This window comes from Balaenoptera physalus, assembly GCF_965194825.1.
Source record: "Balaenoptera physalus genome assembly, chromosome: 6".
NCBI lineage: Eukaryota > Metazoa > Chordata > Mammalia > Artiodactyla > Balaenopteridae > Balaenoptera > Balaenoptera physalus.
The window spans coordinates 66,627,059-66,647,375 of record NC_138885.1 but is presented as its reverse complement, the minus strand read 5'-3'; the positions used below and the strand labels follow the sequence as shown (position 1 = coordinate 66,647,375).

The window sequence follows — 20,317 nt, the reverse complement described above, 5'->3', positions numbered from 1 at the left end:
GTAAACTGAACATTGGTTATGGAGAGTAAATCTTGATTTTAGTTTTGAATGAACTATGAGGTCACAAGTCTACTTCATTCTTTAACTCTCTTGATTTGCTCATGCATTATTTGGCCAGCCAGTGAGTCAAAGGGAAAGGAAAATTGAATGAGGGGTCACTGGTGCCTGCTACGCTAAGGCCTTGACAATTTTGACCATGGATCTGGCATTTTTTTCCACCTCCGCAATCTCATATACCAGTTCCAGGAATAGCAAATAGACAGAGCTGGGTCCAGATCTTATGCTCTGACTTCCCCAGGCCACCCAGGCTTGACTGCAGCTTCTCAAATCCAAGTGATGGCAAGAGATTTTATAAGCCTCCTCACTACAGCGTCTCTAATTTAAAATTTCAATGATGTTGCATCCTGAACAAGCTGGCACAACCAAATCATGGCATCTTGTAACTGAGCAGTTTCTGAGAGCCAGAGTTTCAGAAGCATGCCATGTCTACTGCAACTTGTTGAGGTGAAATGCTAAATTATAGAGAAGATACTTAGAAGGCTTATAAAATATTTGGTATTTCTGAATTGGAACAGTTGCAGTTAAGTCAGAATGCTCTGAGCTGTGTGCAGGATGTTTTGACCCTGCCATTTTGAATTATTGGACATCCTGATCTTGCTGTTTTGACCCTAGGACATTTTGACTCTATATTTATGAGTAAAATATTGTGATCAGAAATCTATAACTACTGAGAAATGTTTGTCAAGAAAGAATGTCATTACGCCAATTTAATTCCCTGATATTCTATCCAACATAATAAAATTTTCCCATTTTTATATTAATTTTTTTATTGTATTGATCCTCCCCCATGGGGTCAGTTCTTTTCAATGTAAGTTTTACAATGAAGATTTTATATATCAATTTTTCTGTTGTTCATACCAAATATTACCAGTTATCATTTGTGTCACTGTGAGTCTTCTTTTGTAGCGGTTGTTTCTTCACCCAATTATCCCATTTCAGATTTTACTATTCTAAATTTTACTGTGAATACTTTTAAACATGGCAATTTAGGGACTTCCCTGGCGGTCCAGCGGTTAAGACTCCGGGCTTCCACTGCAGGGGCCGTGGGTTCCATCCCTGGTCAGGGAATTAAGATCCCGCAGGCCATGCTGCGCAGCCAAAAAGTAAAACGAAAAACAAAAAAACCATGGCCGTTTAATTTTTGTTATTTTTATGAACTATATTCAGGAATTGGTTGAAAATAATTACCAGGTTATGTTTACTTCTAAAGTATCCTTGATAAATAATCTCTAGTTCTCCTTTACATATTTGGGATTATTCAATTATTCAGGTTAGTTCTATAGAGTTGCTAGTCTAGTGACTGTGCAAAGAGCAAAACATCCCGCTTTGTCTGGGCAATGCCTGGAGTGATGGCTGCCTCTTTGGTAGCAACCAGTATAGACTCAGCTGTTCCAGACTTGATCAGAAGCCTACAAGGGTCGACCACATCACCCACACATAGAGGTACCCAACTCAAAGAGATACTTTCTTAATATATTCCTACTATAATTTTTTTCTCTTAAAATATCCCTGGTGCGTTTTTTGGCGGTGTTTATTGGTGGTGGTTGTTATAAACTCAGCCTCTTGCAACTGATTTAACTTGATGGAAAAAAAAAAGTCCTGTTCATCCTTGCTCTGTCCTTGACTTAACATTGATCTTTCAACCTGGCAAGCAATTTGTGGTGAATAAGCATCATTAGAAAAAAAAATAACATCCACTCTTATTATTTCCTTACAACCAAGAAGCAGACTCCAGATGTTCTTATTTTGGTTTTGGCTGGGAGCATTGAGGTGACAAGTATTTTTTCATGAGATCTTATGTAGTGGTCAGTTTTGTGCACTGTTGGAATAACCTCTTTGCGATCAGCTACTGCACTAACTAGGGATGAAGTCATAAGTCATTTTACTACCAGGTTGGATTCTCTAACAAATAGCCCAAGAAAGCAAGAAGAGGGGAAACAGCATGAAACAAGCAATCACTGGCATAATACCTTTTAAACCAGAGTCTTAAATAATTCCCTAGAATGCATTTTGTTTAATAATTAGAGCCACACTTTGTGTTCCCATCAGAGTGACCCAGTTAAGAATACATTCAGCTACTTATCCAGAAATTCTTTTTTTTCTTAAACAAATTTATTTATTTATTTTTGGCTGCGTTGGGTCTTCGTTGCTGCGCGCAGGCTTTCTCTAGTTGCGGTGAGCAGGGCCTACTCTTCGTTGCGGTGCGCAGGCTTCTCACTGCGGTGGCTTCTCTTGTTGCAGAGCACGGGCTCTAGGCACACGGGCTTCAGTAGTTGTGGCACGCATGCTTCAGTAGTTGTGGCTCGTGGGCTCTAGAGCGCAGGCTCAGTAGTTGTGGCGCACGGGCTTAGTTGCTCCACGGCATGTGGGCTCGTCTCAGACCGGGGCTCAAACCCGTGTCCCCTGCACTGGCAGGCGGATTCTTAACCACCGCGCCACCAGGGAAGCCCTATCCAGAAATTCTAATCAAAGAAAATATTTTATTGCTTATTTGGAAGCAGCATGCTATGAAGATAGCATACTTTGTATTAGCTCACTTTTAAAAAAATTAAACATGAACAAAGGACAAAGGGAAAAAAATAATTGAAAACAGACTGTGGTTGATACAAGCTTCGTGAGAAAGGATCACAGTGGAGCTTAAAACCTTAGAGAAGCTGGTTATCCATGGTGGAAAAGAGGACCTCGGTGTCTGATGTCACCATTTCCTATCGCTTTTGCTTGTAAATGCAGATGGCAGACAATAAGAGTTAGACAACTGAGTTGTCGCATTGATGTTTAGGTCACAGCTTCCCTCTCAAGTAAAGGTCATTTCCTATAACCTAGATTCTAATGCTGCCCAAATGCAGTTTCCACCCCCAGGCCCCAAGCACTGTATTAGAACAGGGCAGCTACTCTGGGAATATACGCACGTACTTGAAGACCGGTTTCTATTAAAAGAGAACTTCCCCCAACACCCCCGCCATCCCCAGAATTGCCAGTGTGTCATGTGGATTTCTACGGAGCATTGAGAATCCTATCCAGGCCAAAGGACACTTGATATTCAGGGTCAGTGAATGTTGAACAGAATCTCAGAAGGTACTGAAAGCAACACTTATTTCATTTGACATATAATATGTTCGTTGCCACCTGACCCTTTGATTTGTAAAAATATGAAGAATTTCCCAAGCTGGATCCCACAATTCCTGTCCTAAACTGCAGGCAGTTTCCACCCACCCGTACCATTCGCCTCTTTACCCCCAGCTGCTTACAGCTTTCTTGCTACAAGGATGGTATTTACTGTCTGGCTCTAACAGGGTGTTGGTAATTTTAAATTTCTCTGGCTTTTAGCTTGTGATGTTATCATCCCGTTCTGTGTCTGTTTTCTTTTAGATTTTAGAGTGCTGACATCCCAAGAGGACTTTACGGACCGTTGTTTTCCCCTCTTTGCTCCTCCTTTGGCAAAATACAGAAAATGATATTCAAGGGCAGTCCCTGGGAACTTTGGGAAAGAAATAACCACAAATCTCCTAGGCAATTGAGATCTTCGGTTTCTGATGAGTCTTAAGGTATGATATATGGCATCATAATCAACATTAAGTTCAATAACCTTTTTTATTGCCTAAAAATGACAAGTCAAATCAATTTGGCTCTGACCGTGATAAAAACCCAAATATCTTACTAAAATAAATACTAACCAGCAGTGTGGAGACTGGGTAAGGCAAGTGAGGCGCTTGCCTTGGGCACAAAATTTAAGGGGTCATTAAAAAAAAAACACCTCAGTAATCAAGATAAATGATATTTTAATGCAATATTTTTAAAAGAGAAAATTAATGCAAAAAATACATGATGAAAAAAACATCAAAATTCTAAATACAGGATCAGTAACAGTGCCCTGCCAAGCCATATGGGAGCCTTAGACAAAAGGAAAAATCAGTAATACTTATTCTGTCTTTATGTAGAATTTCGATTCTTTATCACAGTTTTTTTGCGTTAATTTTCATTTATTTAAATATTACACTAGAATATTATTTATCTTGATTACTGAGCTTTTTGATTCCTCCCTTAAATTTTGCACCCAAGATGAGTGCCCCATTTAAGGTAAGTTTTTCCATTTAACCTCAGCCTAGTCTAGGCCCTGCTAACCAGAACAGTGATGGCTAGGGTAATAAAATGGTATATTCCCTCCTCTAAAGATGTTAATTCAGGGAAATAAAACATGTTTGGTTACATTTAAGTCTAGTTACTTACATTGGACAACCAACGTCCATGATTTGGCCCTGTTTTGGCTATAGTCTCACTTAGAAGGTATTTCCCAAATCCAAAAAATGGAACGGTTGTCTTTTTGTCAATTCGGTTGGAAGGCAGCACATTAGCAAAATCCATTACATTAAAAAAAAAACGTGCTAGGAAAAGCTCAACTAGTTCAATTCATCAAAAGTTTCTCCTTCCACGGAAGTTTCCTCTGGGTCTTTCTCTGTTGGTCTTGGCAGGAGAGGACCTGTGGGGTTTTCTCCGGTATTCTACCCTTGTCCACCCCCCTTCGCTGACTTTGCTTTCCTCTTCATTGGCTTGTGAGTCAGTGTCTGTGCGCAAAGGCATCCCTGGGATGGTCCTGGGTTGATGGGAGGCATTTGTGCTTCTCTTAAAGTCAGGTGACTGGTGAGAATTGAGTGCTGACTGAGAAACCCTGCAGAATTTTCCAGAATATCTTTCTCTTGAAGGAGTGGAATGCTGACTTTTTCCACTGAATCTTCCTCTGGGAGAAGAACTGAGTGATAGGCTAGCATGATTGTATTTGTTCCTGCTTCTATCTGAGTATCGACCCCTCTCTAAAGAGCTGTCAGTATTAAGACTGGAAAAGTCACTATCCCTGCAGTTGAGATGCAGAGAAGAGAAGTCTTTGGTCAGTCCATACTGAGTAGGAGAGGAGCTTCTGGACTGGTTTATAGGTGTAATCTGTTGGTACTTAATGGGCACCTGGGTCCGTCTCACAGCAGCAGCATAGGAGTCCTGGTCATTGAGATAGGGGAAGAATTGTGACTCCAGGATGCGGTTGCTCTGGGAGCGCTGTAAGGAGGTGTTGGATGCAATCTGCCGCATCCTCAGAGTATCCAGCCACTGGCAATCAGCACCTGCGGAAGAAATGGAAATGAACATCTTTGAAGCTACAGTAAATCTGCATGCCTAATTCATAAGCCTGTCTCAGGATACTTCAAGCCTATTTGGGAAGCTCGAAGTTTTACCATTCATAGACGTTCTAGGCTAGTTATAAGGACATTTCCTTTATTATTATAAGTACTTAAAAAAAAAATAAGGACATTTGTACTTACCAAATTTATGCTATATGCTTGGCACTGTTCCAAAGGCTTTTCGTATAGTATCTCATTTAACCCTTCAAAAATCTTCTCAGGTCAACACTAATAATATCATTCTAGAATTGAGGAGACCGAAGCTTGAGAGGTGAAGTCACTGGACCCACGGTCAATCAGTTAAGAATCTCAGGTCCTTCTGCATCTAAATCCCATCTTCTTCCCACTTAGCCATGTTGTCACTTCTAGAAATTGCTGTTTAAGTGTCTTTGGATGGCAGAGGTATGTTTAGTAAACAAAAGGCTTTTTGCCAACCAGCACTTTTAAATCCTCAAGAACCCTAAATGCAGATAAAAGAAATTGGGTTCTAATGGTTGAAACAGCTAGACATTGTTTGGGAGAAAGACAGTTCATATCTCCAGAGGAGAGATTCCTGAGGTTCAGGAATAAGAAATGTTTTCTGCATGAAGAATGAAGCTTCATGGCAAACAGGAAGAAGTTACGGTAAAAGAACATGGTTAATTAACAAGAGCCATCTAGTAAGCTATATTTCAGTGAATAAGCTAGTTCCTCACATTTAAGATGGTCTCTGTCTTCCCAAGGGCCTGAGTTGCCCGCATTCTTGAGTTCCCTGGTGTCCTCATTGAGCTACTCTGGCCCTGCTTGTGCCGATGGAGCTTCTGGAGAGGAACAGAGCATGCCTACCTCCCTCTGCCAGCAAGCAACCTCCCTCACTGCTCTGCACACGTGACTCACGCCTCTCAGGTGAGGGACGCATCCAGATACAGGCGACCTCCTGTGTTCAGACACTCCTCACAGGTTTCATTCGACCACCACACGCCTTCTTCCCGTCATTTGGACGTCTCTGAAATCCTAGCTTCCAACAGAACCCTGACTTTGTGCAGTGTCCAACCCCCTCCACGGAGCCATGTGCATGGGGGAAGCTGACCACATCTGGCTCTAAGGCAGACTTCGATTAGTCCAAGCCAGACATAGCGATGCCATGGTTAGGAACGCACAAGGTGCTCAGCTCTGGCCATAGCAACCTGAAAGGTAGTCTGCAGGGGGTTTCTAAGCAAGTCTTTCTTACTCCAAAACATGAGAACAGGGAGGGGATTGACCTCTCATTTCCTGTGGGCCTTATCATATCTTTATGTGATGACTGTGAACACGAGAGGAGCTAGGCTGAGGGCAAAGGCATAATATTGAGGATGGCAGCGTGGAAAGAAGGAAAGGTTCATTTCTCATCCTTAACATGGTTGAGCAGCTTATCGTACTGCACCTGGAGCCCGGCCTACCTCTGGACTTCTCGTTATGGAAGACAATAAATTTTATTATAGTTAAAACCCGTGTTGTTGGGTTTAGAGTACTGCCCAGGATCCTGGGCCCCCTGGCTGGTGGGCGTTTAAAAACACCTAGTCTGGGGCTTCCCTGGTGGCGCAGTGGTTAAGAATCCACCTGCCAGTGCAGGGGACACGGGTTCGAGCCCTGGTCCAGGAAGATCCCACGTGCTGCGGAGCAACTAAGGCCGTGCACCACAACTACTGAGCCTGCACTCTAGAGCCCGCAAGCCACAACTACTGAGCCTGCGTGCCTAGAGCCCGTGCTCCGCAACAAGAGAAGCCACCATAATGAGAAGCCCGCGCACCACAATGAAGAGTAGCCCCCGCTCGCCGCAACTAGAGAAAGCCGGGGAGCAGCAACGAAGACCCAATGCAGCCAAAAATAAATAGAATAAAATAAATTAATTTAAAAACAACAACAACAACAAAAAACACACCTAGTCTGCTTGGCAAGCAAGTCCTTATAGTGAAGGACACAGAAGCTAGGCTCTCATAACTCAGGGACACTAGCCGTCAGGGTACTTTGTTTCCATGCCACCAAAGAACCTTCTGTTATGGCTTCTCAGGTATATTTTCTTATTGGGAAGAAGAGGCACTGATCAGAAAACATGTGTTTCTGGTTTGTTGGGGAGGTATGTTTCTCACGTGAAAAGTGATTTGCATGGGTTTTTATGTATCCATCTCTTGCATGTTTGTTAGCCTGACTCTGGGTTGTATTAGAGTTTCTGGACCTGCAAAGGTGAAGGTCAGAACTTCTTCCCTGAAGCTAGCAAATAATGACCAGTTCAACAGCAAGTCAGCCTGCCTTCCTCTGTTATTTCTAAATGGTTTCTTTATAGCATCTGTAATTACTATCACCGCTACCCAGCATATGTATTTCATGTTTTCTCTTTCTCTATCCTCCCTTCCTTCCTTCCTTCCTTTTATTTTCCCCCCTCCCTCCCTTCCCCTATCATTCTTTTTTTTTTTTTTCTCATTTTTTGGCCGCACTGCATAGCACGTGTGATCTTAATTCCCCGACCAGGGATCAAACCTACACCCCCTGCAGTGGAAGCTCAGAGTCTTAACCATTGGACCACCAGGAAAGCCCCACCCCTATCATTCTTATGCTTTGACGGATCCATGGTGTTCAGGACTCAAGAGGTTGCCCCAGTGATAGCAGTGATTCTACAGGAAGGTTTGTTGGACATGGCAGATGATTCTTATCTTTATCTACAATTTTGGAAACTAAATATATATGTGTATAAATATACATACATATTTTTATTTACCAATATAAAATAATCACTAATTTTCATTTTTTATGGTAGTTATCCAAATATTGTACTTTATTATAATATGCCCCTATTTCCAAGCCCATAAATACTACTTTCCATATAATTTGTGTATAAAACCAATATTCTAAAAAAAGAAGAAGGAAGTATTATATTAGAAATCTATATCAATTCACAGACTGGCCCTTATCCTTGGTCTGAGGATTTGACATTTCCGCTTTGGAACATGTCTAGTGCACAGCTGACTTACTTGAGTCAGACCTGCATCCAGGGTTGCCCTCTGAGTTGGGGAGTAACGTCTGGATGGCAAGCTGGACAGCTTTCACTTCATCCTGAGGTTTCGTTCTACTCCACTGAATTGAATGGATGTGCTTAGTGCTTTTTGGAGCTCTAACATCACTCTGTTAAAAAAAAAAAAAAAAAAAGGGAGAGAAACCCACAACCAAATATCCACATGTTTATAAAATAGGAAGGAAGGAAAACCAGGTTATCATATCCCTTCAGTGTAACTCCTTAGAACACTATCATAATGCATTAGGTAAAATATTTGCACGGTTTGCCTGGATATGGTAATCTGGTTAAAAGAAAAATTTTAACCACTATATTCCTTAGTGGACTATAGTAGTTAAAAAGGTGGTTGTCTTCTCTAAGAATCTGTTAGTTGGCAAATCTCAACTTACCTCTTCGTTTAATAAGTAATGATAAACAATGTCTTTTGTTTATAGTAGTTGAATACAGATATTTTGTTGAATAAATAAAAATCTGACCACTATTTTGCCCAGGACTGTCTGTGATCATCCTGGGTAACTGGGTGAGTGTGGGTAGGTTGGTGGGACTAATTACCCCCATGGGAGGGTACAGGGTAACAAATGCAAAAGTGAGGCAGGATAGAGAAATAAGAATAAGGATTAGAAAAAGGAGAGGACGCCGGATCAAGACACACCACTTTCTTTGTCCTGTGCTCCCCTCATCACCAGGTGTCACAAATCAGACTAGATTGAAGAGCCTCTCAGGATTTGATACGGTTATGAAAATATATTTTTTTTAAAATCCTCAAGTGACTGTTACAGACACAAGTAGCATATCATCATGGAGCCTGAGAAGGAGGAAGAAGGAGAGGAGGAAGAGGCAGGAGAGAGAGAAAGAGAAGGGAAAACTTGGTGAGGTGTATCTCCAGAACTAAGGCAGGTAGAGATGAAACTTGGCTGTTATGACTGTCCAGTTACTAAAAGAGGGCTTTTCCTTAGTAGTGGGTGGGTGGGGGCGGTGCTGGTCAACAGGCTCTAGAATAGTCCAGATTCCAAGTTCCTCAAGACCAGTCAACTCCTTTTATTTAGGTTCTGTGCCCTGCAGGCAACGCTTTGACGATTAATGCTCTTTCTCAGGGGCCTTATCCCTGACAGGCAGTGCATCCTGGCTGATGAGGATAAATCATTGCTGTTGTCCTAATTAGCTTCCAGCATCAGGCCACCCTGGATAAGCGGACTGTCCAGGGTTTGGATTTCTCACATTAAAAAGCCACACCCTGGCAGCTCAGAAAACCATCCCAATGCAGCAGCGCACTAAGTCCCATTCCAGGCTGACTTCCCTCACCTTACTGCTAGGAAGGGAACAGATAGAACAGGAAGAGTGGAAACTGTATTCACAGTCAGAGGACCTGGGTGTGACTCTACCTACTCTCATTGACTACCCCAAGCCTCGGGACCGCCTTTCATCTCTCTGAGCCCGTTTTCCCTAGCTGCCAGGTGAAGACAATGCTCCCTATTTTTGATTATTTGCACAAGGTTAACGAGATAACACAGGTGTAAGCTCCTCTCACAGTGCCTAGGTCATGGCAAATACTTATTAAATGTTTCTTGGTTGAATAAATGACTGAATGAATGAGGGCATGTCCTATTAAGGGTAGCTGCATACTAATATCTCCATGGGTGCCAAGACTCTGCTATAACTGTTTCCCTCCACCCCGTTCCCCCAGGGTTTCTCTACCTCGTGAAGCAGCTTTTCCCACCACCATGAAGACCTTGCTGATTTTTAAAACATAATTAGATCATTTAAAGCAGCACACTACTTAAAACACCCACTGGCTTCCCACGGTGCTTACCGTAAATCCAAACTCTTCACTGCGGCTCCGGAGGATCTATGCTCGGCCCCGCCCACCTCTCTAGCCTTGTCACGCCCTCTGTGCTTCAGGAACTTGCACTTGCCCTTCCTCTGCTGTTCCTTGTTGCCTCCCCCTCAGAGGAGGGGCCTTCCCTCACCACCCAATCTAACGCCCCGTGTCTCACTATTTTCTGGTTCTCACTTATCACTCTGAGATTACTTACTTATCATGTATCTCCCCCCACTGGAGTACATATAAGCCTCGAGAGAGTAGAGATTTAGTCTAGCCTAATCACGGAACGTTACTGATTGGTAGGTATTTGCTAAATATATGAATTTTAATTTTTCTAAAGTATACGTTTTTCTATTTTTCCATATATGAAATATATGGAGTCTGGTTTTGATAGTAGGTCCCCCCTTACCCCCAGGTGGTAGTAGAAGTTGCACTCTGTGAAAAATTGCTGATCTACCTTCACCCCTAGACTCTAAGCACCAAGAAGGCAGAGCTCTGTTTTGGTCACTGTTCCATATTCCCCAGTACCTCACACATGCATACGTGGTATGCAGAAGGTGCTCAATCATTAACTGATGAATGAATGAATTACTACCTCAATCTCTAGGCAAGTGTATCCCATTCTTAATCCTTCCCAACATTTTGTTAGAATAATTGTATTGATCTTCCCATACTCATGTTGGTTAAGTAGTTTCTCTTCCAATAAACTTTAAGCACTCTGAGGGAGCAAATAAATCCCTAGGGAGAAACTGATGGTGAAGCCAACAGGCGCCCACCCCCTGCCAAGCTTACCTCATACGTGACTGTGCATTCTACAGTCTGATTTTCCATTATTCCTATAATCCACTTCTCCATTACAAACGGGGGCTGAAAAAAAACAAAAGTTAGGATGGGTGTAGTGCCATCATACAGCCTGCCCTGCCTGCTACAGCGAAGGTTTCTTGGAGGCCGGCTGGGCCGTACAAAATTGGCAAATAGGGCGTGATTCAGGTTATCATGAAAGCCATGATGTCAGATTATTAGGAAACTCATGTTGGTTCACATGTGATTACTCACAACATGCTAATGTCTAATGTTTGGGGGTTTGGTTTCATAAGATATCCTTTCCTATGTTTGTGAACAGCTAATCTTGTCTCCCACAATCTTCTCTTTTCTGATACATCACTCAATCCAATCATTAGGTCATTAACTCAAGCTAATGTCTGGAAGCCTCAGCAGAAAGCTTTCTCACAATTAGGAGAAAGCCTTAACAACCTTACAAGACCCTAAAGTGACTTTTTTGGGTGCAAGCAGTGGCTGGTTTTGCGGCTTCATAACCACCCTGCTTTCTGGCTATATCAGGCTGCCCAGCAATGCTGCAGGTGCAAATGAAACTGGGAAGACATTTCTCCTCTGTATTAAAATAAATGAGTAATAAAGAAGCCTATGCCTTGGATCCTATTTTAAGTTTGATGAAAATGGTCTTTATTAGAAGTGAAGCTCCACTCTCTTCCCACCCCCCAACCCATCATTCCAGGTTTAAGGCTGCAAATGACTGACTGGCCATGAGATAGGCACAAAGCAAATGTGGTAGAGATTTAACTGGGCTTTTTTTTTTTTAACAAGAGAAAAACAAAGAGATTTTTATTAACATGTATACCTCATGTATACACAGGAGATACCCAGGGAAAAATGAGTAACTCAAAGAATTCAGGATTAAATGCCATCTTTATAGAGGAAGGGGAAGAGGGGGATGTAGGCCTCTCGGAGGAGAGTAAATGATTTTTAGGAAAGATGAATGGGCCCTTAGAGGAACAGATGGGAGGTTTGTGACAAAGTTTGTCTGGGTATGGAGTCAACTTCTAGTCTCTCCTGTGACAAGAATCAATCTTCTCTGTTTTTTTTTTTTTTTCCTTAATTAGGATTTTTATTATTTCTGTTGATGTTAAAAAGTTCTACAGATTTTGAACGGCCCTCCCCAATCCTGTTTTTCCCATAAGCCCTGTTAATGTTGCTGCGTGATTTTGCAGAAGATATGGTTCCTCTAGAATGCATATATGGCCTTAGAGCAGAAGCACCTGTATTCAGTTTTATAACTCCACCCCGTTCTTTTTGCTCTGAGTGACTTCCTTCCGTTATCAGGCAATGACTTGCTTCTCAGTGACACTGAAGCCACTAACAACTGGCGGCAACCAGAGATGGCACAGGTGGGGAGGAAAGAGAAAGTGTGTGTCCAGTCTCCAAGATACCAAAACACAGTCTGTCCCAACAGAATAAGGGAAAGGTGAAAGCAGATCATAACCTTTGTGATAAATAACATAACTTCCAGTTACTCAGGGCAATCCAACAAGGAATATGCATATACTCCTAAATTAAAAGGACTTGGGTGGTTAGCAATCTCATGCCTGGGGAGCGAACACATTCGCAAGTCTAATGCTGTGGCTTTGAAGACTCTTTTCACTTCCCCACTTGTGTTTGTACCATGACTCTTTGCTGCCAGCCCCATTTTCCTCACTGAAACCAAATACACAGTCAAGAGTGTACTAGAGTTAATGGCTTATGTGACGTTTAGCGTGACTGTCCTATTGACATCATGGTTATTCACCTGAGTTGTTGACCTTCTACAATTGAAGTCTTATATGTATTTTTTCAGTATTATTGGACAGATTTGAATTTTTTCCATTTTGAAGAGAAGCTAAGCATTTCTCTAAGACTGTCTTCAGTGTTTTAATGGGTGTGCTTGTACCATTGACCCCAAAGTAGTAAGATGCTCTCTGGCCACTCTGGGAATTCATAGGTGTGAACTCAAGGAAGCCATGAAGACTTCAACATGTGCTTCATGAATAATCTCATCTCAGTTCTTCAAGAAATTCAACACCACCAAGAAAGCCTTTCTCCTGACAAGTTTTTAAGAGTTTAAAATGACCCAAAATTCGAGGTAAATATTTACATCATTAGCATTTTCTTTCCTTTAATAAATGACAGAATACACATAAAGAAATGTAGAAGAAAGTTAAAAAAAATTAAACGACACTTTTCTGTAGTACTTTTTAGTTCACACAGCGTTAAGTGGAATTTTAACAAAAAACTATATGATCTCAATCTGCTAAATAAAATGTGCCTTTCAACAGCCAGCTTGAGGCTGAGCTGGTGTGAGCATCACAAGCACAAAAGCACACTGCTGGGGTATTTTAATGTCTTTGTTAGATATCTGTGAATTCAAAAAAACTTTTAAGCAGTAAATAGAACTCTACCTTTGTCATCTTTAAAATCTCTGCATCAGGCAGGTTAGTGTTGAATGTCACATCTTTGATGTAGGTTATTGCAATTTCATCCCCATCCATTTCCATATACATTTTCCACTTACAATCCTGGAATTAAAAGAAAAATTATAGAATTTGAGAAAGTAAAACAATTTTTTTTTTTTTAGTCTCAATGTTTTATAACACATGACGTATTCTAAATGATTACTGGAGTGTTTTTTTTTTTAATCAATAAAAGGACATGAAATTAGATCTCTTTCTATATCTAAATAATCCCCAGGTGGGGCGGTCTTGAGACACCATTTATCAATCTAAATGTTCTATTATAGGCGTTGCAAACTCCACATCCTAAAGGAACAAGGCAGATAAAAATGAATAAAGCCAGGCAGTTTCATTACAGAGCCTTAAATTGTAATCTTTCAAAATAGACCCACTTAATTTACATATTAAACATTGTAGGGATATTTTTGCATTGACCCAAAGAAATGTGGTCTTCCCACTTTTTTTGAAATATAAGTCCCTCTTGATCTACCTTTCACTTTTCCAGTGTTGGTAATGACATGGGTTCAAGAAATAGCTCCCTTTCTTCTTAACAGGAAATGTGAGGATGTATGGCAATGCAAAACTGGCCCAAGCATGGGGGGGGGTGGTCATGGGAAGGGTTAAGGGACTCTTGGGATCTAAAGGGCAACTGCCTTAAAGGGACAGCCACCACTCAGCTTCTGTCGATTGTTCCCATGTGGGAATATGAGTCTAGTCTTGCTAGGTCCTTTAATGATTTATGAAAAGTTGGATATCTGATTCTTGTATGAAACCTCTTGATTTTTTAAATGATGGTATGTTAATTAAATTTTCAGTAAAACCACGATGTAATGAAAGAGTGCTCTACACCATTAGTCACCAGGGGAATGCAAATTAAAACCACAATGAGATACCACTATATACCTACCAGGTGGCTAAGACTGATAACATCAAATGTTGGCTGTGATTTGGAGCTACTGGGTTGTTGGTTGGAGTGTAAATGGTAAAATCACTTTGGGAAAAGTTTTGGCAATTTATTATAAAACTAAACATATACGTACTCTATGACACAGAAATTCTACTCCTAACTATTTACCCAAGTAAAATGAAAAAAGACTTGTACAGTATTGTTCTGAGCAGCTTTATCATAATAGCTAAAAAACTGGAAATAGGCCAAGTGTTGACCAACACTTTCATAGAATGGAATATACTCAGAAATACAAAGGAACTAATTATTGATGCATGCAATAACATGGATAAATCACAAAAGCATTACAGCGAGTGAAATTTTGTATAAAAAGAACAAACTAAGGCTTCCATTTACATGAGTTTCTAGAACAGACAAAACCAATCTACAGTGGAAAATATTCAGAAAAGTGGTTGCTTCTGCAGATGGGGACTGACTGGGAAGGGGCATGAGGGGACTTTCTGGGGATGGTAATGCTCTATAGATAGCGGTTTGGGTTATATAGGTGTATGCATTTGTTAAAACTCAGCAAATGTATACTTCAGATATGTGCATTTCTTACTGAACTCTAGTATACTGAAGTATTTAGGAGGAAGTGTACTCGTATCTGCAATTACTTTGAAATGCATCCAAAAATAAAGATTGATAGATGGTTAAGAAGATAGAGGGATGGACAGATATGTAATAAAGCAAGTAGATCCTGATGCTTGAATCTAGGAGCTGAGTATACAAGAATTCCTATAAAATTTTTTCAACTTTGCTGAAAAATTTATATGAAAAATTTAATAATAAAAATGTTGGGGTACAAACACTGTGTATGCAATTAAAAGGAAAAAGAAACCCATGTCTGTGCACCAAATTTGACCCCTGGATCATAAATTCATCTTCTTTCTTATATTATTTGAAGAATGAAGGATTCTGAGAGATTAAGGATAATGCACTGAGCTCCTTACATGCTGAAACCAGAACATGCTCTCACACAAGCAGACCTGGAATGTTCCCTGAGCAAGCTCGGACACAATTATCATGGAAGAACGTTAACAAAGGGGCTGCTGAAAACCTGTTGGCTTCGGTAGGAAGCTGGGGGGGCCCCATGTTTTAGGAAAGCTTCTGGACGAATTGCAGCACCAGGAAGGGCCCAGGCCTGTAGGGAGGGCCCCCTTTGCCCAGCCACATTCACAAGATGGAGAGCCAATTAGTGAAGGAAAAGGTCTATTCAATAATGTGAAAAACTAGCTCTTGGCTAACACAAGTCAAATTAGTCGCTCAGAATTGACAAATCTCTCAGTATTTCTTTGTTTTGGAGCCACTGCTACCCTGGCAACGTGAGCCCTGAGATAACTGGGCAGGATAATTAGCCTTTGGAGTCATGGCTGCTCTTCTCTGAAATAGCAAGAGCCTCCTCAAGGCAGTAGCTGGAATAAAAAGCCTTAGAAAAGACAAGTTTACTTAGTTCTGTTTCTTGTGCCTGTCAAGTTTTGGAATATAGTTAGTCAAAAGCACAGTTAAAAGACCTTGAACTCTGGTGCAAATGCCCAATCCCCTCTGCTTCACCTCCGTGACCTCACGCCCCAGTCAGACCCTGCCGAGGACAGGCTCAGGGGAGCTCTGCGTGGAGAAGGGTCTGACTGGAGGGAACCCAGGCTGTGGAGTGCTTACTATGCTTTCGGCATCTTGCTGGGTACTTACACTGTGCTCTTTTATTTGATATCCATAATGACCCTGCAAGTTAGCTTTATTTTCCCATCAGGCAAGTGAGAAAAATGAGGCTTAGACAGATTAAGGAATTTTTCTAGGTTTTCCTAGCCAAGAAGTGGTGGAGGTGGGATTAGAAAAGCACAAGGCTGGGGACTTCCCTGGTGGTCCAGTGGTTAAGAATCTGCCTTCCAATGCAGCGGACGTGGGTTCGATCCCTGGTTGGGGAACTAAGATCCCACATGCCACGGGGCAACTAAGCCCGTGCGCCACAATTAGAGAGAAGACCCAACACAGCCAAAAATAAAATTAAAAAAAAAAAGGCCCAAGGCTGCTTGGCTCCAAAGTTGGAGGAGATACTAACAGGGAAGGGCAACTGGGAGGGTGGCAGGACAGACCCATTGAATGGTTGACAGAGCTCCAGAATGGGACCAGCTATTAAAGGAGCAGGACCAGAGAAGACTTTGCTAATACAACCAAAAAAGCAAGTGGTCACAGGTCCTCCCTTAAGCCCCAACTTCTTTGTTTCCTCAAAGTCCAATGTGGAGAAACAGGATCTAGATATAGGGTTACAGACCTTTTATTTTTTCAATTCTTTTCCTCTTAGCTGAAAGAAAGCCTTTTACCTGAACCATAAAAGAAGCTATCTTCTACAGAAGCCATAAAACTATAATCAGAGAAGTGATAAGACAAGAGGGGCATTATCCATTCATTAAAAAGTAGGCATTGATTGTTACACAGCTGGGAGAGAAGGAAAGGAAATATGCAGCGTTCACCCAAATTATTAATTTAATGTGTCAAGGCCCTGATGTAACTCCTGGGTATTTTCAGGGCATGTATGATTTTATTGTTGTCTAGTTAAGAAAAGTAATCTACAAATAAAGTAATGGAATTCTTTAAATTCTGCTCAATTTTAAATTACCCTAAGGTACTCCTGGCATTTTTGTTACTCGGTGAGGCAAAGGTGTCCAAAAGCATTCTCCACGACTCCCAGGATTTAAACAATTTATTGAATTCCACAGGACCCGACTGCAGACGGGATGCCGCCATGTACCGAGTTCTTAACCAACTGATCATTGGAAAGGTTTTCATATGAATAAGATGAATTAAATCATCAATAATATCACAAAAAATAACAATTCTGCATATTTATGAGCCTAATATAGAATTTTACAAGCACAATTGCTAGCTTTTCAGTTTCTTGGTAGTGATACGGACCAGATAGTGGGAATAGACTCTGATTTAAAAACCATTCACTTTTACCAGGGTGAACTATTGATTTTGGCTTGATGTGAATGACAGAAATGTGGGTATTGATTTTTGAATGGGAAACATTCAAGAGTTACTTTGAACGTCTGCGAACAACTCTTGATCTTGACAGGCAGAAATCAAAAGCAGACAGCTCTGTATTCTGAGAGAGCCCATGGGGGCCTTGAAGGATTCCTTTTCCAAAACCATTTCACCCCTGGCAGTCTGTAGTGGTTCTGTTATTCACTCATTTGGTTTAAGGTGCTGAGGATTCCTATTAAAATGGAAACAATATAGGAAAGGATCATCATTGAGCCATTACTGGGGGAGCACGACAGGGGTGAGGCGAAGGATCACAAGTTTTTTTTTTTTTAATTAATTTATTATTTATTTATTTATTTTTGGCTGCGTTGGGTCTTTGTTGCTGCGTGCAGGCTTTCTCTAGTTGCTGCGAGTGGGGGCTACTCTTTGTTGTGGTGCGCAGGCTTCTCATTGCGGTGGCTTCTCTTGTTGCGGAGCACGGGCTCTAGGCGCACGGACTTCAGTAGTTGTGGCACACGGGCTCAGTAGTTGTGGCTCACGGGCTCTAGAGTGCAGGCTCAGTAGTTGTGGCGCACGGGCTTAGTTGCTCCGCGGCATGTGGGATCTTCCCGGACCAGGGCTCTAACCCGTGTCCCCTGCATTGGCAGGGGGATTCTTAACCACTGCACCACCAGGGAAGTCCAAGATCACAAGTTTAAAGTCCAAACACCTGAGCTGGAATCCCAGTTTTGCCACTTTCCCCACAACCTCAGCCAAGTTATATAACCTGTCTGAATCTCAGTGTTCTTTAATGACGAGTGGGTGGTTGTATTTGGACTAAATGAGATAATGTAAATAAAGTACCCAGCACTGTGCCAGAGCCAAATTAGGAGCCCCCAAAGAAGTGATTACTATTCTTACCAATACTGGTCACCAACAGAGCTCCAATCAGTTATTACATTAGCCAGCCCATCCTCTAGCAGCCATCTAAGGGAATGGGCCAGAAGGTAGGTGAGGCAGGAAGGTTCAAAGAGTGTCTAGAGGGCTTCCCTGGTGGCACAGTGGTTGAGAATCTGCCTGCCAATGCAGGGGACATGGGTTCGAGCCCTGGTCTGGGAAGATCCCACAAGCCGCGGAGCAGCTGGGCCCGTGAGCCACAGTTACTGAGCCTGCGCGTCTGGAGCCTGTGCTCCGCAACAAGAGAGGCCACGACAGTGAGAGGCCCGCGCACCGCGATGAAGAGTGGCCCCCACTTGCCGCAACTAGAGAAAACCCTCGCACAGAAACGAAGACCCAACACAGCCATAAATAAATAAATTAATTAATTTAAAAAAAAAAAAAAAAAAAGTGTCTAGAATAGGGACCTGGCCAGAGTGGATAGGCTGGGTCAAAGCATCTTCCTTGGGCAGGAGTTTGGGGATCCAGAGGGCACTGACTGACACTGGTGCCGGGGACTGATCAGTGTTGGAAAAAAGAAGGTTCAGCCAAGTGGCAACACAGCAAAGACTGCCTTTATGAAATACGTAGAAGGAAGAAACTTACATCTTCTTACATACATGGATTAGATAACACCAATACTGCCCTTTCCCGTTTCAACAGATCCTGATGCAGCCCTACCAACAGAAACCAGCAGACGTCCGGAGGGACAATGGCTGTGAAATGTGACTGACAGCCAGAGAGCCTTATCTTGGATGAGGAAACTAAAGCACAGAGGGATGAGGTAATTTGACCAAGATCACACAGAGCAAGTGGTGGAGTTCAGAACTAAACCAAGGGGGCCCACTGTGCTACGAAGAGCAGGTTTCCCCTCTGTCTTTTCTGAATCCTGAAGTTTCCTTGTTATGGATTAACAAGAGTAAGAATTATAGTACTTTCCACCTTCCAAAGTCAACTAGTAGTCCAAATTATCTTGGTTAGTTCCTTTATAGGACTCCACGGCAGAGATTGAAATACTGAGTCTCTCCAGTAAGTCCAACATAGTCAATTTCCCCCTCCTTTGTTGAAAAAGATCATTGTTAAAAGTGTATATGGTGCCATTCCACTGTTTGTAAGCTCCTTTTCTTGACTGATTGGACCAGGATCTGGAATCACAAACACTTCCCTCCAGTCCTGGCTTAGGCTTTGTGGCTAGGCAGGACGGCCACTCTCCAAAGCAGAAACAACCTTCTCCCATCTGTTTGCACAAGCAAAATCATGGGGCAGGTCCTGACTACCATGGATTTTTTATTTCATAACTAGATTCCCACCCAAGAGGACATGCCCACTTTTCAAATTTGTACCTTGCACATCTCTAGGGAGCGCTAATTACTAATCTATAGGGAAAAGGCAGTGACACAGGAGCCTTTGGGGAAGTTCTTCGCTGAGGCTGAATAGCAAAAAACAGCTATCCAAACCTTTCTACTAGTTAGATAATCTGCCCCTCAGTGCAAATCTATAAGAAACAGATGGGATTCTGTGGGGGAGAGGGGAATTTTTGCATTGGAAACTGATGAAAAAAATGACAATTCTGTTGAGTGCCCAGGATATGTACCATTTCAGCTGCTGAAATACCTGGATAATTTTAGGAGCAAGTGTGTGGTTAATGGAGGATGAGAAAGCATTCCGTTTGAACTGCTTCATCATTGCCAATTATGTGAAAAAATTTTCTGAATTAAGATTACCGGCCAAGTAAAACAGAAACTCTTACACTGTGAAGTTAACATCCTAAACAACACTCAGTTAATGCTAAATTAAATATCTCTTTGTGAGAAATCACTATTACATTCTCTGCAAGCTGTTTAAAATTCTTTGGAGTTCCAGGCTAATACATGTGATGCCAAACATACACATCCCTTCTCCCTTCCATAAAAAGAAAAAAAAAGAAGAAAAAAAATAAAAGGTAGAAAAGAAATAAAAAAAGAACTAATCAAGATAGAGGAAAATTTTCTAAAGAGAAAAAGTGATTGAAGTTAGCATAAAAATTATACTTAAATATTATTTTAAGTTCTGGGCAATTCAGAAACAACAACCTCTCTTTCTATTTTTTTAATTTCCTACCAAAATTTT

At 41.7% G+C, this 20,317-nt stretch overlaps 1 protein-coding gene across 4 annotated transcripts in view; it reads right to left on the bottom strand.

Annotated features, from left to right (window-relative positions):
* Positions 1 to 3,632: 3,632 nt before the first annotated feature.
* The window catches only part of MAP3K20 (mitogen-activated protein kinase kinase kinase 20), a 175,192-nt gene continuing 158,507 nt past the window's right edge, over positions 3,633 to 20,317 (bottom strand). For all 4 annotated transcript variants that reach the window (XM_082465365.1, XM_082465363.1, XM_082465366.1 and 1 more), the window contains 4 exons: positions 13,312 to 13,428; positions 10,871 to 10,945; positions 8,216 to 8,366; positions 3,633 to 5,171 (listed from right to left, as the gene is read on the bottom strand). In XM_082465365.1, coding sequence (XP_082321491.1) covers positions 4,471 to 5,171; positions 8,216 to 8,366; positions 10,871 to 10,945; positions 13,312 to 13,428 — 1,044 coding nt within the window. In that variant the 3' untranslated portion in view covers positions 3,633 to 4,470. The remainder of the gene's footprint in view (positions 5,172 to 8,215; positions 8,367 to 10,870; positions 10,946 to 13,311; positions 13,429 to 20,317) is intronic.